General features: G+C 34.0%; 1 protein-coding gene across 2 annotated transcripts; it reads left to right on the top strand.

Annotated features, from left to right (window-relative positions):
* The first annotated feature begins 1,344 nt into the window (after positions 1-1,344).
* On the top strand, positions 1,345-15,829 carry LOC105323089 (vacuolar protein sorting-associated protein 16 homolog). Of its 2 annotated transcripts, none has more exons than XM_034455008.2 (22): positions 1,345-1,496; positions 1,612-1,700; positions 2,630-2,730; positions 3,305-3,433; positions 4,880-5,024; positions 5,575-5,693; positions 6,129-6,248; positions 6,780-6,835; positions 7,107-7,276; positions 7,644-7,720; positions 8,054-8,179; positions 8,949-9,076; positions 9,446-9,590; positions 9,896-10,030; positions 10,426-10,534; positions 10,943-11,040; positions 11,396-11,500; positions 12,482-12,559; positions 13,139-13,308; positions 13,440-13,536; positions 15,114-15,217; positions 15,497-15,829. In XM_034455008.2, exons 1-22 carry the CDS (start codon positions 1,453-1,455, stop codon positions 15,636-15,638), a joined length of 2,487 nt encoding a protein of 828 aa, XP_034310899.2. In that variant the 5' UTR covers positions 1,345-1,452; the 3' UTR covers positions 15,639-15,829. The 2 variants fall into 2 exon arrangements, with proteins under 2 accessions (XP_034310899.2, XP_034310903.2); XM_034455012.2 differs by having other exon boundaries at positions 1,389-1,511.
* Positions 15,830-16,555: the final 726 nt, after the last annotated feature.

Genomic DNA, 16,555 nt, shown 5'->3' with positions numbered 1-16,555 from the left:
TTGCTATGTGTCTGATACCACCTCAGGATTAATGATATCTCTATTCTTAACTTGATTTTTTTTTAAGGTACAAACCATGGATTATATACGTATTACTGAACAAATCATAATTTTGAAGAATTTAAATCCCATTTATAGCCTTTTTAAGGAAGAGGAGTCGGAGATGATCCTATTTTGCAGGAAACTTAAGGCATTCCTGAAAAAAAAGTGGTAGTTTTTTTAAACACAGAGGGATTGGATACAAGTTTAAACATTGAGATACTGTAGATACCATTTTTTATACCATGAAATGCAATTCTTTCTAAGGAAGACGAAAATCCCAGTTTGTAGGATAAGTGAATTAATGGCCAGTGATCATATCAATACAATTGTTAATAGATATTGCACAGCAATCAAATTGAATTTCGTGGATCAATTGAAACCATTCATAAAAATTTCCGAAAATTGGCATTTGGTATTTCTAATAATTTTACTCATTAGTGCAAACACTGCCGAAATATTCTCCTATACATGCACTGTATAATTTGGCCGATGTTAATTCACACTCTATTAACTTTTCACTTCTTCCTCTCTCTCTTCTCTTGTTTGGTTGCGTTTTCGGGGGGGGGGGGGGGTGCAACCCCCGTAGATCCTTTTATAACTGGATAATTTCATAGTCACATCAATATAAATTAATATTCAGTCTTTGCAGACAATAAATCATAGGGTTTGACATAGCGTTTTGTACCTGGTAGTATAATAGTAAGTAAAGATGATTAAATACAATTTGCGCTTTTTTTGTTAACCCAATTCTATAAATTGATTTCTTACTTGTTAAAGGTGAACTCGTACTGTAGACAGATACCTAACGTTTAATATTTTTCTCAGAGCAAAAAAAATATACTCTCTACTTATAAATATCATTACTTAGAGGTATATATTTCTATTCTGATAAAAAAAATGTAAATAACAAGGGCCTGTGATTCTTGGCAGGGACGTATATATATACTATAGAGTTAGTATATACGTCCCTGTTCTTGGTCAGTCAATCATAAGTCTTCTGAAGTAATGTATGCTTGCAAAAGTGCATATGTTCATAAGAACGAGATAAAAAAGATGAACGCCATCGATTTGGACCCCGTTGGACATGTAGGATCGTCAACCATGAGAATTGTTCAGTTGTTTAGGTGTGCGATGTGGCCCGTGGGCCTCTTTTCTTCTTCTTTGGCTAAAAAATATCAAGGAAATATTGTGTTATGGAGAAATCTCCAAAATTACCTGTATTTAAAGCTGTATAATTTTGATAAAAAATATTTATTTAGTAGAATCAGAGAAATAAATAATTTATGTCTCTGGTAGATTTACCTTAAGGCATTTACATCGGGATCGAAAAACAGATTTCTTGTGATCGCAGTGCAGTTTCCAAACAAAATACATTTGGACTAGAAAATAATAAAGTTTAAATGCGATGAAATGGCTACAGCAGACTGGAACCCACTCGGTGAAATATACTACAAGTTAGTATGAGGATGGTATTAAATTTTGTTCAATCAAATTCACCCTGTTAGTAAAAGGGGCGGTGTAGCTTGAATTTCCTCTATGAAAATGCGTTAGCCTATAATTTACTTTCAGAAAATGTGAGGTGTATTCTATGGGATGGAGCGATATAATTGACATAAGTAAATTTGAAGTTTCTGCTGCACCATACGGTGGTCCAATAGGTGAGAACCACGGTTTTTTTTAAAATGAGAAACGAAAACTTTTACAAGGAACTTTAAATATTACCAGGTAATCTCAGCGAGATTTGTCGAAACTGAAACATTTTGACGGATGTCTCTTGACTCTCTTCCGAATCTCAGACCAGTGCCACACAAAGAAGAGATATCAATGAAAAATTTTGACTCGATGAATCTTGGTGAGATTACCCTAATAAATTTGCATTCCATAGACATTGTAAAGAAAGTGTTACAATTGTGGTATTTGGGGCTATAAATGGATTGTGGATATTGGCGTGGGTAGCTTAGTGGTAGACATCTTCCCAAGTCAAGGGTTTCTGATCCGCTCTGCTCTACATAAACCCTTGACCGAATAGGCAGAGTTTGACGGGGTTAGAAACCTCGCACGCTGGTTGGTGTCATACAAGTTTGCATGATCCAATAAGAAACGTTGTTTCAATAATGATGTTAATTGTGAATTGATCAATGTTGAACCGTCGTCAAATAAATTTGAGACGAAATAGTAAGTATTTGACTTACTGATATTGGTTTTAAGTCCGAATGAATCCATATTTTCTACGAATTTGATTTTGTTCATGGGAGCAGCCATATTGCTATACTGTTTCTGTTTATAAAGCATTCTCTGATTGGTCAGAACAAGAGGTCACAAAGGTTTAAAAATGAGTACTCTCACTAGATGGCGTAATCGTTAACCCGCATATGCATTGTCTTTTCGGTCAAGGGTTTATGTAGAGCAGAGCGGATCAGAAACCCTTGATTTGGGAAGATGAGTGGTAGAGATCCTGATTAGAGTTGCAGGGGTCACGGGTTCAATTCCCGATGCAGCCATATGTTTTCAATGTATTTATATGCTCATGCATTCCTCCTTTTCTATATTACACAATTGTTATAGATATTAATTTTCACTTTTAAAGCTCTGTTGAAAGATGAATCTAAGACAGCTCGAGTTCAAGTGTCAACAAAGCCAATCATTACTGTGTTTACAGCTGCTGGAAAACAGATAAGTCAAATGAGGGTTAGTAGATTTCAATGATATAGATTATGAAACAAAAATTCATTGATTTGAAAAAAAGGCGCCAGAAAGATTTTAAAATGAAAAATATTTCTGTCAGTAGTTGGGATACAGATTACAGTAGGATTAGCAATGTTCAGCGAAGTATTATGGTCTTAATTTATATTTTATTTCTTTTGAATCCTTTAATTGTACAATTATTAGAATATGGTTGGTAAATACTGTTTACAAGGTTATTTTAATTTACCAAGTGTAATTTTGCTCTTCTACACTTGTACAAAATATTGCCCCATCTTGAATTTCCCCAGACACACTTGTGTTTAAAAAAAGATAAATTGAGACATTGGATTTTTAAATTCACCCGCTGACAACAAGGGCTAAGGAGGTGAAAATAAAACGGTGACGGATATTTCCATGTATACACTATAATGGGGGCAATTTAGAGTCATTCCACTTTTTAGAAGAGAGTCTCAGAGAACAACCCCTGTTAGTCACAAAATTGGAGATTTCAAATTCCTCCTGAACTATGATCTCTTTTTTTTTTTTATTAGAGGTATAACTTTAAATCTGTTTGTAGTGGAACAGTGGCAGTATCCACAAGATGGGTTGGTCCCACACCGAGGACCTGTTGTTTGTACAGGATGACGGGGTGGTGCTTGTCTACGACATGTTCCTCACTTTTAAAAAGACATTTGGGATGGGCCAGGTGAGTTGAGGTGATATCTATCACTGGTACAATGTAATGTAGTACATATTGTACATATATTTTCAATAAGCAAATAAAGCTTTCAGTTCTCAGCATATATACATTTACAGGTCTTGCCCCAAGATCATGAAGCAATCTTAGACTTGAGTCAAAACCTGCACTCTGTCTAACTGTCTTGTGAATCAATACATCAAAAAAATGAAATGCTTTTTAAAAAAATTGTCTCTATATTATTTTGAAAAGTCACAAATTTTAGGTGTAATTTTATGATATATAATAATTCAACGCCATTTTTACACTATATCAACCTCCTGTAGAAGAAGAGCTCTGTATACTGTAAATTCCTTTATTACGCGAGTACTTAATTCTGCGATTCTGCTGTTTTGCATCAAATCGCGAGAATATAAAATCGCGAGCACCAATTATTTGTTATGATATCATATAGCGCAAAACTGTCCAAAAAAAATAAGAGCGAGATTTTATGTAATAGAATGTTTAAATTTTAGACACAAAATAAATGGAATTTTCTCTGCTGCTGTAAATATAAATTATAGTTTATAGCTTAAAGTGCATTGCTGTTCAGGTACTGTTATTTCATTTACCATGCATTTTGATGTTTTTAATTTAAGGTCAAGATCTAGTAAATGAAAGGTGCCTACAGGTTTATGAAATTCAAGATATAAATTCTTTTCATGATGCTTCATAACAAAATCTTTGTTTCATAGGGTGTTTGTGGCTAAAAAATTTTGTAAACATAATGAAAAATCATGTTTTAAACAACCATTTTCTATGAAATATGATGGATAAAAGTAACAAATCTTGGAGTTTTGTCCATTTTTGACTAATGAATTATATATAGAATGACTACAGTCTCCCCAAAAACAGCATTTAAAAAAGCTCTTGACTTCCTCTTTAAAATGATGTCAAATTGAATATAGGTACCGGAGGCGAGTTCAACAGAGCAAGCGCTCGCGAGCGCTCGCCAAAATTCCCTATACCTGCAACACAAATTTTGGCGAGCGATCGCGAGCGCTCGCTCTGTTGAACTCGCCTCTGGATTACTTTTCTCGTGATTAAATATAGAATGTCAAAATATAATTTTATTTTCTACATAATTCCTTTAAAGTCGTAAAATATGGGAAAAGATTCATCAAATCAATTATGACTTCATAATGGTTCTAGCACCAAAAAGACACTCTGGAATCATTTACTAGATCTCAACCTTAAGATAAATAAGCTCAGTAAATTGTCAGAAACTTATGCCCAGATTTGACCATCAAACAACTTCCTGAACTTTTCTCATTCTTATGAATTATTCATGCATCACACTTTTGCAAGGGAAATTTCACCAATTGTGTTGATGTTTGGCTGTGATTTTACTTATTTCAGCTTTTGTTTCTTAAGCCAATTACTGGTATGATAAAAATGAAATGATAACTATTTTAGGAAGCCAAAGATGTAAAAGTTATTGACTGCAAGATATTTAGCAGCTACCAAGGAACAGGGATTGCAGTTTTGACCAGCACCTATAGGGTGTTCATTATAAACAGTGTGGACGACCCAAGAATCAGGCGACTGGCTGAGGTTCCAGGTAAAATATACATGTAAAAATCATTATTCACACAGCATTTGGGAATGAATGACAGTGAACTTATTTACCATTGTATTAATTGTAGCTAGAGTATATCTTGTTTCTTTTATTAAGGATTATAAATTATCAATATCAGATAGTTTTTATTCTTCATGGTGTAAAGCAAGAGTGGCTGTGTATAAAAGGCTATGCCTGCATGTCCACTATTTTTGCTCAAATTTGTATATTGTTTCATAGTGTGTAATAAGTGGCTATTAGGAAGGCTAGATTGTCAGCAAATTAACCATCAAATCTGTTTTAAACTTTCAAATATTATATTTTGGGCCATAACTATTATTTGGTAAAGAAAAACCCAAATATTTAAGCTTTAGAATTGAACATATTTTTTTATATCTTTATAGAGAGCTCTTAGTCCAAAGAAGTTAATAATATTGCTTAAAAATGAATGGCCACAACTATTCAGCCTCCTTAAAATAAAAGCTATGAATTTGGAAGATAAATCTGACATCTGTTCAATCCTATTCTAATGATATTATTAATGTATATTCAGGTCTGTCATCTGCTCCTAGCAGCTGGGCAGTGATCAACTTGGATCGGCAATCCCGTGCACTGATTGCCAAGGGGAGTGAACTGTGCTTGATTGACCAGGGGGGACAATACCAAGTGCAGGTACCTTAAATATTTCCGAAGCCTCAGAAAAAACTGTTGTATATCATTATCAGCCCCCATCCTCATCCAATATTTGTACCGGTAGTTCCTCAACTTACAATCCTTTTCAGATAAGTGTATGCATGTGAGTTTAGATAGATTAAATAATAGATTAAACCTCCGATTTGAAAGAAATGTTGATGATGATGGGGCCTGGTATTTCAGTGAATGTACAATATTCAAATTGTATAAGGTTGCGAAACACTTTAAAGTTTTTTCTCCTGAAAATATTGTATCATCATAAATAGTCTGTTGTACAATGTTTATTAGATCAGTTTTTGTGAAGGAAAATGAAAAATTGCAAAATATGAAATGCTGTGAAATACTTGAAAACACAATAACTTTTAATCTGTGAAACTGATGCGTTATGTAATTTCTCTCAAATGTGTTCCACAGACACCAGATGTCTCCACAGAAGTGACCCAGTTTCTGGCCATGTCCTTGTCCTTCAATAACCGCTGTCTCGCCATGTTTACAGACAAGGGGGTCATTTGGATAGGGTCATCAGACTTGCAGGTCAGGGTCAAATGTCAGTTCAAAACTTAGCTGCTCTAATTGTCATATCAGAAACAAAACAAAAGAATAGTTTGCATTTAAACCACAACTCAGGGCATATATACCTGTATACCCGTATATAATGACATTTACACAGGACCTACAATTATTTAAAATTGAAAATAATGAAAATTTTTCTTTATATCTAAAATAAAGCATCTAAAGCTTAAAATGAGTTTAAGTGTGTAAAAGATGTGTAAATGTTATGAAAGAAAAAGAGATATGAAGGGGGTATTTTAGGGATGGTCGTGAAATTTTTAGCACATGTCTTGTTAAACACCTGTTAATCTAAAATATACATGATTATGGAATCGGATTATATCCAACAAGTTAATTTATATATGGCACTAGGACTTTCATTAAATGTACAGTATAGCCTCTCAAGATGTAGAGGTTTTATACTTACCCCAGATATATATATATTATGACTCACTGTCACCCAGTGTAATATATTTCAGCTGTACTTTACTGGTTTTATACATTTCTTTGTAGAAAAAATATTGTGAATTCAACACCAAATCTCCAACACCTCCACAGCAACTCTCATGGTTTGTTTGTTTTTTTAATCAATCCAACATTCAACAAATGCTTAATGAATATATGAGTTATTTTCATTACTATCAGAAGTTAAAAGTTTGATAATTTCTGGTTCTTGGGCTTATAACTCTTTGACAATCTTAATTTTGATCTCAGTTTCACTTTTCTGCTATGTAAATTTTATCCACTATTTTAAGCTCAATTGTGTGAGTGTGATGGCCCTTAGATATGATGACCATCTACTGTATATGGTATGTGTGAATTGTGGCTGTTATACTGTAGGTGTGGGGCGGGGGCAGTGGTAGGTCTCTGGGGTAACATGATGCTGGTGGTCGGCCCCGACAAAGACTGGATCAACTTCAACTTTGACAACCCTGTTCATCTTGTTGAGGAGGAAGATGGATTACGAATTATTGGGAAATACCAGCACGAGTTTCTTTATAAAGTCCCTGGTAATGAATGCCAATGATTTATCACAAATGATATACCTTTGCTCTTTTTATTGTCTTCATACATATATGTATGATCATTGATGTAGTAATACAAACCTTTCTCTTCTAAGAGTTCTCTTATTTGTTTAATAGATTATTTACACCATGATTCATATTTTCAATATAAATGTTAAGCACTATTAAATGCTTTTGGCCTTTTATGGATATAGGAACTTTATTCTATTTTTGAAATATACATGGGAAAAGTTATCTGAAAAGATATTAATCTGATGAACATTTCCCTTTTAATCCATTTCACATTTTTGGGGTCTACATGTTTGTAGATGTTCAGATGTATACAGTACTGTACACACAGGTTTAATTTCAGAGGTAACGGAGAAGATCTTTAAGATCGGCTCTATGGAACCAGGAGCTATGTTGTTTGAAGCCTCAAAGGAATTCTATGTAAGTTATATCATGTATTAATTATCTGACATGACCTGGAATGCCAAATCTTTCTTATATTACTTGAACATAGAAACATGTATCAACATTTGATACCCATAAAACAGGGCTATGTTAACAAACATTAGCGGTAATGGTATTATGACAACTTTAATTCTGCTCTTGTTGCTCATTTTAAGTACACGCTGATGTACATGTATGATAGAAATTAATGCATAAAAACATGATAGCTTCAGGTGTGAGAATTCTCAGATGAAGAGTAGGATTGGGCTGTTATATATTTTAAGTGTTTTAGAGAGTATTGTCATAACTTTTGTTGAACAAAATTTTCAGAAAGGAAGTCAGAAGGCAGATGAGTACATAAGGATCATTAAGGACAAGCTGGAGATAGCAGTCAGTCAATGTATAGAGGCGGCCGGGCATGAGATAGACCCAGCCAAACAGAAGCCTCTCCTCAGGGTCTGTACATAGCTTGTATTATTGTACTTCTGTATATTTTTTTCTGTGCAAAATTACAACAAATAAACATGCTTTTTGATCTAACAGAGAAAAAGTTTGTGAGCTATTGTGAATAGTCATAGAAACTTATATTCACCAACAGCATTTGATTTTTTCTGCTTTCAATCCAGGAACACATCTGATGTTATCTAATCACTATGTTAAATTTAAAGTCCGATAACTCAAATATGTTTACCATCACCAAATTCGACAAATAAAGATTACTTTTGTATAATAATTTACCTATTTACCGACTATTTGAACAATAGCAAGTGTTAAAATTTTCCCCCTCAAAAGCAGTGTTGCTGTCTTGCGGAACAAAAAACTTACTATCGTCCTCATTGCCAGTAAAATGGTATATAATATACATGTATCATACCTTGTAATATACATATATCATAGTTTTAGATGCACCTTTATCATAGCTTGTCACATACTGTATACTGGGAATATTCAGGCCTGTTTTATGTTCGCCCAATTTCCCCCTCATTGTCAGCGGGCCAATTTAAGACTGGGCGATTTCCAATGTCTCAAATAATGTCTCTTCACTCGCAACTGTGTCTGGTCGAATTCAAGACTGGGCGAAACTGTTTGCAAAAGTTTAGAAGGGCAAAAATTACACTGGGCGAAAATAACCCAGTATACAGTAAATGTATCATGTTGTGTTATGTAGATGTATCATGGTTTCTACTAATGAATCCTCTGTTGTTTTACTGCTGTCTGATTGCAGGCCGCTGCCTTTGGTAAGTGTTTCCTGACCGACTATAACCCCGAGGCCTACGTCAACATGTGTCAGATGCTGAGGGTGCTGAACCAGGTCAGGAACCATGTGATCGGCATCCCACTCACCTACTCCCAGTATCCTTCTGAAAGTCTTATCATTACAGAGGTTAATGCAGTTCATTGTAAGTTGTAGAAAATGTAATACATGTACTTCTATAGTGCTGTAAATTGAAGGACATGTGGCTGCCCTAAAAATATGGTTTATTTTCTCCTCTCTGGACTCGGTTGTCTGGTTTTGGTAACTTTGGGTCAGAAGGTTGGACAATTTATTTGTTTTCAGAGCTGAGTGCAAGTAAATTATAGAAAAAAGAGATCTGTAACTAACTGCCTAGAAAGCTGAAAGAAAATTATATTACGGTACTGATAAAAATATCTTTTTTCTTAAGGTGGCTTGAAGTTTATAGAATCTTGCAATATGTGTTTATCACTCTTAACTATTTGAAGATTGCAGCATTTATCCATGCCAATACTGATCGATCGACTTGTCCTTAGAAAGTTGTTTTATTATGCTGTAAAAATCTGCCAGTATTTGAAGATTGCAGATGCGGAAGGGGCCAGTAGAATATTGGCACATTGGGCATGTTACAAGGTACAGAGGCATTTTTAACAGTTCTCCTGTTCACATTGGGTCATATTTACAATACCACTTGTGATTGAATCAGAAGTATCCAGGAGATTATAAAATGGCATTGCATACAATGTATTACTATATGTATCAAATGTATTACTGTATATTTGACTTTTCTATCAATTGGAAAATGAGCATAAATTCCTTCATAACATTGTGAGTTGTAAAAACTTTTGAACTTGAAAGTGACTTTCATATTTTTCATTTGTCGTCCACACTTACTTATGGGATTAGAGTTGAGATGCATGTATACAATTACTGAATAGGTACAGCAGAAGAATGAAGATGATGAGACAATAGCCAGAGCCATCAACCAGAAGTTAGGAGACACTCCGGGGATATCGTACTCGGACATCGCTAACCACGCCCTAGAGGAGGGCCGACCTGACCTAGCCACAAGGGTAAGCTTGACCTCACCATCTGTTTGGTTTTCTTTACCTTTCCATTACTGTTAATGGATCGACCTTCATTTGAATGCATAAAAATTTCATGATTGAGATTTATTTTAATTGGGAATGGTTTCCATTACTGCTTTCATCTAAGAGCAGGAAGATTTTACAAGGTTTATGAATACTTCTTTATTGCCTTTATTTCTTGCTCAAAACAGTCAATGTATGTTGTACAGATATTTTTGAAATGAAAAAGGCTTAGTTGCCAAAAAGAAGTTGCCTCAAATCTTTTGATTGTTTCACAAAAAAAAGTTGTCATAAATTAAAGTTGGTTTACATTATATATATTTTACAGATAATCATTATCAACCAAATTGAAACCATGTATTCAATATATTTTTTTACAGCTATTAGATTTTGAGCCCCGAGCTGGACAGCAGGTGCCCCTTTTGATGAAGATGCACAAGGATAACATTGCTTTGTCCAAAGCCATAGAGAGTGGAGACACAGATCTAGGTATATCAAAATATGTACAAATAAAATTAGAAACTTAAACAATTAAATGTTCTAAAAATTTCCATTTAGTAAAACATCTACCATTGAATTGAATTTTATTCAATTATATTTAAGAAGTATAAAAATCAACAACCTTAAGCTGATGTTTGCTGCAGTTTAGGGATAAGTTTTCTTATTATTAAAAATTTACAGAATTTATTTGATGAAAGTGGTAGTGAAATGTTTATTTAACATTAATTATGAAACCATGATGAGTAACCTACCATATTTTTCATTCGTCAATTGACATACATGTATACCAAGGTTACTAGAAATGACAGTTAATAGATTTCTAACTGTAACTGTTTCTAACTGTACATTTACATGCATTTTGGTTCTAACATTAATTGTTGGCAATATTTTACCCAGTTTACACAGTGCTGCTGCATTTGAAGGAATCCATGAATCAGGGAGAATTCTTCATGGCCATCAGGAACATGCCAATAGCTTATGCACTCTTCATACAGGTATATTAATTACCTTCACTGAATATTTTCTCCTGTATTTTTCAATAAATATGATTGTGATTCTTAACTCTATAGAAACTGACAGTGCTGAAATCTACACAGTCCAGTTCTAAAGCTGTTTATTGATCAATCGACACATTCAGCAACCAAATAAAAAAATCATGAATCATCCAAGAAATCATTTCAATGTTTAAATTTTTATTTTGTAATCATAATCTCAACATGAGTTTAAACCCAAACCAAATTTCTGTGAAATTAGAAGATTTGTAATGGTGAATAATGGAACTAAAACTGTTGATCTACTGTTTATTTTGTGAGTTGTGTTAATTTGTCACCATTTTGTTTTTGGTTGCAGTACTGTAGACAACAAAACAGGAAGCTGATGGAAGATCTCTTCTACCAGGAAGATAATTTTCAGGAGGAAGGAACTTGTAAAGTTGTCAACAGCTTCAATGAGGATGTTAGTAGATTTATGCTTTACAGTATGAAAATTAAAATACAGCCTACTCCAGATATATTGAAATTCAGGGGACCATGCAAATTATTTCAATATATCCGTATTTCAATATAAGCGAAATTGACTGACGTGATGCAGACATTTTTGAAAGTTCAATCCCGATGTAAGCATAGAAAACCAAACCCGAACAAATTATTTGGTCACCATTTACCTATTACAGTGAACAGATTACATGGAATGTTAGTCATTGAAAGTGTGATTAAAATTATATCCGTAAGTTTTGTAAGTTTCATTTTGTTATTATCTTAGACCTCATCATAATCTCCGATCGCATTCTATTATTTTTTAGAGAAAAGTCACCAGACTCAAAGGCTTCAAATACTACTGAACGCTGGTTGTATATTATCGTTAGTGTACTTGCGACAATCTCAAAATCCTTAGCTATTTCGAATTTAGGCTTTGTCCTTTTATCAATAGCCATAACTAATTCGTATTTAGTATCCGAAGATAAGGATTTTCTTTTCCGTGGGGTTTCCATATAATGTCTAGCCTCAATACATCCGAATACGTAAAAACAAAAAATTCAACAGTTAATAAATTTTACTTTTTAAAAGAAGTATAATGAAAACACACATGATGAGAAATATCAATTCACATCTTTGTATATCAACTGGTCAGTCTTCAGTTAAACCTCAATATAACCGTTATAAAAACAACTAATTATCACCTATGGGGACCGATCAGTGGCTTCAATATAAGCGATATTTCAAAACAGCCAATTTCATTATATCCGTTAAATCAATGTAAAGAAAATGAGAGGCAAAAACTGGGGATTTATTTTTATTTCAAAATAAGCGGAATTTCAAAATAAGCGATTTCAATATAAGTGGAGTAAGCTGTATAGATAAAAAACTTTTTATTATCATTAAAATGTAGTTGAAATGTTTAAAATTATATAAAATATGGAGGTTTTACTTATTGTAGAGGATGGAGGACAGAATAGAGGAACTCAAACTTGCCCAAGCCTGTTTCACAAAGGCCAAGAATGAATTTGCTAAGGTGGTAGGTAATTTACTCATGCACTTAGGTTGCTTCCTCTATTTTTGATTGATGAGGATAATGTGTTGATATGGACAATGTGTGGATGAGGACAATGTGTTGATGTTGACAACATCGTATGAACCTATGTATTTGATTTCTTTCCACAGCTTTATCTCATTAATGTAAAATTTCTTCATTCAAGACATATAAATAACTTTATTTTAAAGACATATTATGTGCAAGAAAAAATAGATATGCTTTGCATTTGTATGGTAGTTTACACGGCCTGTATTCTTTACTACTGTAGACCAACTTTTATTTGCGACGACATTATTTCGCGATTTACTGGACACAAACTGGTTTGCGACAACTAATTTTCGCGAGTGAGCCTTATACAGACCTGTGTTTGTATTACAACACACACAAGGGCTGGTTAGCAGCGAGGAATATTCGCGACGACGAGGCTCTCGCGAACTTCGCGAAAATTTCTCGTTGGCGAATAAAAGTTGGTCTACAGTATTTGGGACCAGGTTCTATGACTCTACCCACATTCATAATTGGTGTAACTATATACATGTACATTACATTCTTCTTTTTTAGCAAACAGAGGAGCAGATTAAATTACTGAAGTATCAGCAGAGGTTGGAGGAAGAAATGAACAGACCCTATCTGAATTTGTCCCTCCATCAGACCATTTACCGTCTCACCCTGGCAAACAACCACAAAGTCGCTGAACAACTGAGGAAAGAATTCAAGGTTCCAGACAGAAGGTCAGTCAGTGAAAAAAATTGACTAAAAGCAATGCTTAAAAATGCAATTATGGGATTGTTACTTTAAAAATCAGGTATTTTTTATTATGTTAATCACCGAACTTCAAACAACTGTGGTTTACTGTCTTTAGATTCTGGTGGTTGAAAATAAATGCCTTGGGAGAATGTGGAGACTGGGTGGAGCTGGAGAGGTTCTCCAAGGGCAAAAAGGCACCTGTTGGAATGGAGGTGTGTTTTCATTTAAGGAATAAAGAATCATTCTTTGAGTATTGTGAGGTGATCAAAATCTAATGATTGATTTGATCATGCCAGTCATATTTGATCAACTCAAAAAATTAAAAGAATTATTTTTATTACTTATCTTTAGTATAATACATAGTTTTCAGCAATGGTACGAATAATTAAATATTAAAGTAGTCATTGATGAAAAGTACTGGACTATATATTACAAAATTGATTCATAGTTTTCTTTGACAAAAACACTGGAAAATTTCAATATTTTAACATCATTACACTGGGCAATAAGTTTTTGTCAGTAGCACCGCTGTAAATGATTAGGAGGAAAATAGAGGAAAAGTAAAAGTAACAGCTTCTATTTTAATTTTTAATACTCATACATGTATTATGCTTGTTACTTCATTTACTAAAAAAAAAACACCAAAATATGCTAGCAATGAGAGAAGCTGGCCTCTTGTTTGTGTGGTAATCAGTATATCAAAACTCCAATACTGTAGATTCCTAATTAGGGCCCCACTCTGTGGGTGCTCTAAAGTGATCAGTCCATCTGTCATTCCGTCTGTCTGTCCATCCAAGATCACTTGTATGGAGATCTTCTCTCCCCTTGGCCAAATCTGGCCATTCTCAGTTTTGGGAAAGGGTGTGCAATGACCTTGAACCATGGCTCTTGGTATAAGGTTAAGGTCATAGAAAATTTTTATATAAATTCTTGTCCGGGGCATATCTTCTCGCACCTAGGTCCCATCTGGCTCATATTTTACTCACAGTGTCTATGGTCAAAATGTGACTTTGAGTGAAGTTGAAGTCAGGGTCACCAGACCACACAATCCTTTTTTAGAGCATATAAACTTTCCACTTACCCTATTTGGCTCATACTTCACATAGACAGAGCTTTGTATAAAGGGTGTGTAGTGACCTTGAACCAATTTTTAAAGTCAAATTTGAAGGTTCTAGCAGAATTAAATGAAAAATGCTTGTCCGGAGCATATCTTCTCTTCCCTTTGCACCAGTCTGGTTTATACTTAGCATTATTTGGCTAATACTTAAACAGAGCTGTTTAATTAATGGCCACGTCAATGTGAGGGTCATTGCTGATCTCATTATAATCAGTTTAGGACCGTAGGTTACTTCCAGTTTGTTTAATCTTGCTCAGATTCAACAAAAATGCCAGTATGTAAGGGATATCAAGATTGAATAAGAAGTTCTATACCAGTAGAAAGTTATAGGTCAAGGTCAAAGCAAACTTCTCTGAAAATCTTTTCATCCTATTGTCCATTAAGCGGGGCCTTTTGAGATGGTCACCATCTCAATATTGTCTAGTAAATAGTTAGAAATTGATACCTGTGTAAATTTGCAAGAAGCACCCCTTGTGGATATTAATATCTTGCTTTCGTTTTTTTGACAGTTGTGAACTACATTTAAGTTTAGTACATGTGGAGTACTCTTTATTTTATTGTCTCTCAAATTGAACAGCAGAATCGTGGAATTAAGTATTCATTTAAAACAAGGAATCTACAGTTTATTATTATTGTGCATTGTTTCACAGTTTTGAATTTGTTTTTGGACAGGCATTTGTAGAAGTGTGTGCAAAACATGGGAACATGAAGGAAGCTATGAAATATCTAGTTAAAGTGTCCCCGGAGCAGAAAGTCAAATGCTTAGTGAAAGTAGGGTGAGTATAACCCTTCTCAGTTATGCATTTAGTATTTTCTAATAAATGGTCATCTGACATTGTGCATTTGCATTTGACTTTTATTAAAGTACCAGTTCCTTTCATGCTTTACAAGCAAGTGTTAAACAGTGTAGAATTTTTCTTTTTATAAAAACAAATGTTAAACATGGCACATTTTAAAAGATGTACATGTAAATTTAGCCTGATGTATAAATAGAGGTAATTTAATTATTTCCTTTATATCTTTATTAATAATTTTCAATGTACGCCATTTTATAGGGAAAGAAAAAAGGCAGCAGAAACAGCATTTGAAAATAAAAATGAGGAAGAACTGAGTTATGTGTTATCCAAGTGTGGACCAAGTGATAAACAACTAGTGGACACAATACGAGGTATGAAACAGCAGCTGTCGAGGAGATGATGCAGCAGAAAGAGGAATTCTGGGTGATTTTGTGTACGAATATGACCACTGGTTATGACCGAGTCAAGTGCAATACACGTTCTCCTGTTGTAGGTTTTATCATTTTGTTATGTCTGTGTAAAGCTTTTGACATTGTTACAATTATAGCAATTTTCATAATTATTGGAGAAATAAATCTATTATTACTGAAACAGCGGAGTCTTTTTTCTTGCGGTATAATTCATGAACCTCAAACACTTTAGATCACCAAATCCATAATTTATCATGCTGAATTACATATATATGTACAGGTATAAATGTGAAACCCTGACATTCAAAGCCTTGTATATTGGCCTCATCAATTTAGACTTGAGGAATAAACAGTGCATGGTTTGAATGGAATACCTAATAACTGAAAGAAAAATGTTTATCCGAGTCTATCTATGGAGACACAGAGTAGTTCAACTTTGACTTAAATTGCACCTTAAAAAACTTAATAGGGGTCATCAAATTCATAGGGGTGCCAAGTTTGAAGTTTGCAGATCACAAAGGGTTCTCCAGATATTTAATGGCTATCCTTTCATGTTGCGAGGTAGTTCTACTCTTTATCTCGTGACTCGAAAATCAACTACTCTGCAAAGAGTACCAGTGAACCAAGTTTTGATATTTGTGAAGAAATTGGTTCCCATTTACTTTGGTTTCATAAATATTCGTGGGTATCAATTTTCGTGGATATTAAAGTGAAAATCACAGTTTCAAGGATACTTAAATTTGTGTTCAATGATCCTATCAATACAAAATGTTAGTACAAATTGTAATTTAATGAACATTTCCATTCATGGCTAAACATTACAACGAAATCCACAAAAATTGGTATTCAATAATTAATGAAGAAAACCACAGTATTAAGAAGACAACTCTTTTAAAGATTAACAGGT

The sequence above is a fragment of the Magallana gigas genome, chromosome 5 (genome assembly GCF_963853765.1).
Source record: "Magallana gigas chromosome 5, xbMagGiga1.1, whole genome shotgun sequence".
Classification (NCBI taxonomy): Eukaryota; Metazoa; Mollusca; class Bivalvia; order Ostreida; family Ostreidae; genus Magallana; species Magallana gigas.
Note: the sequence above shows the minus strand (reverse complement) of the source record. Positions and strands in the feature narration are given on the sequence as shown.

Excerpts from the sequence above, each read along its gene's own strand:
- LOC105323089 (XM_034455008.2), top strand. The coding sequence starts at position 1,453 with ATGGCTACAGCAGACTGGAACCCACTCGGTGAAATATACTACAA. Across the intron at positions 5,694-6,128 it reads GGGGACAATACCAAGTGCAG|ACACCAGATGTCTCCACAGA; the intron begins GTACCTTAAATA and ends TGTGTTCCACAG. Across the intron at positions 11,041-11,395 it reads CTTATGCACTCTTCATACAG|TACTGTAGACAACAAAACAG; the intron begins GTATATTAATTA and ends TTTTGGTTGCAG.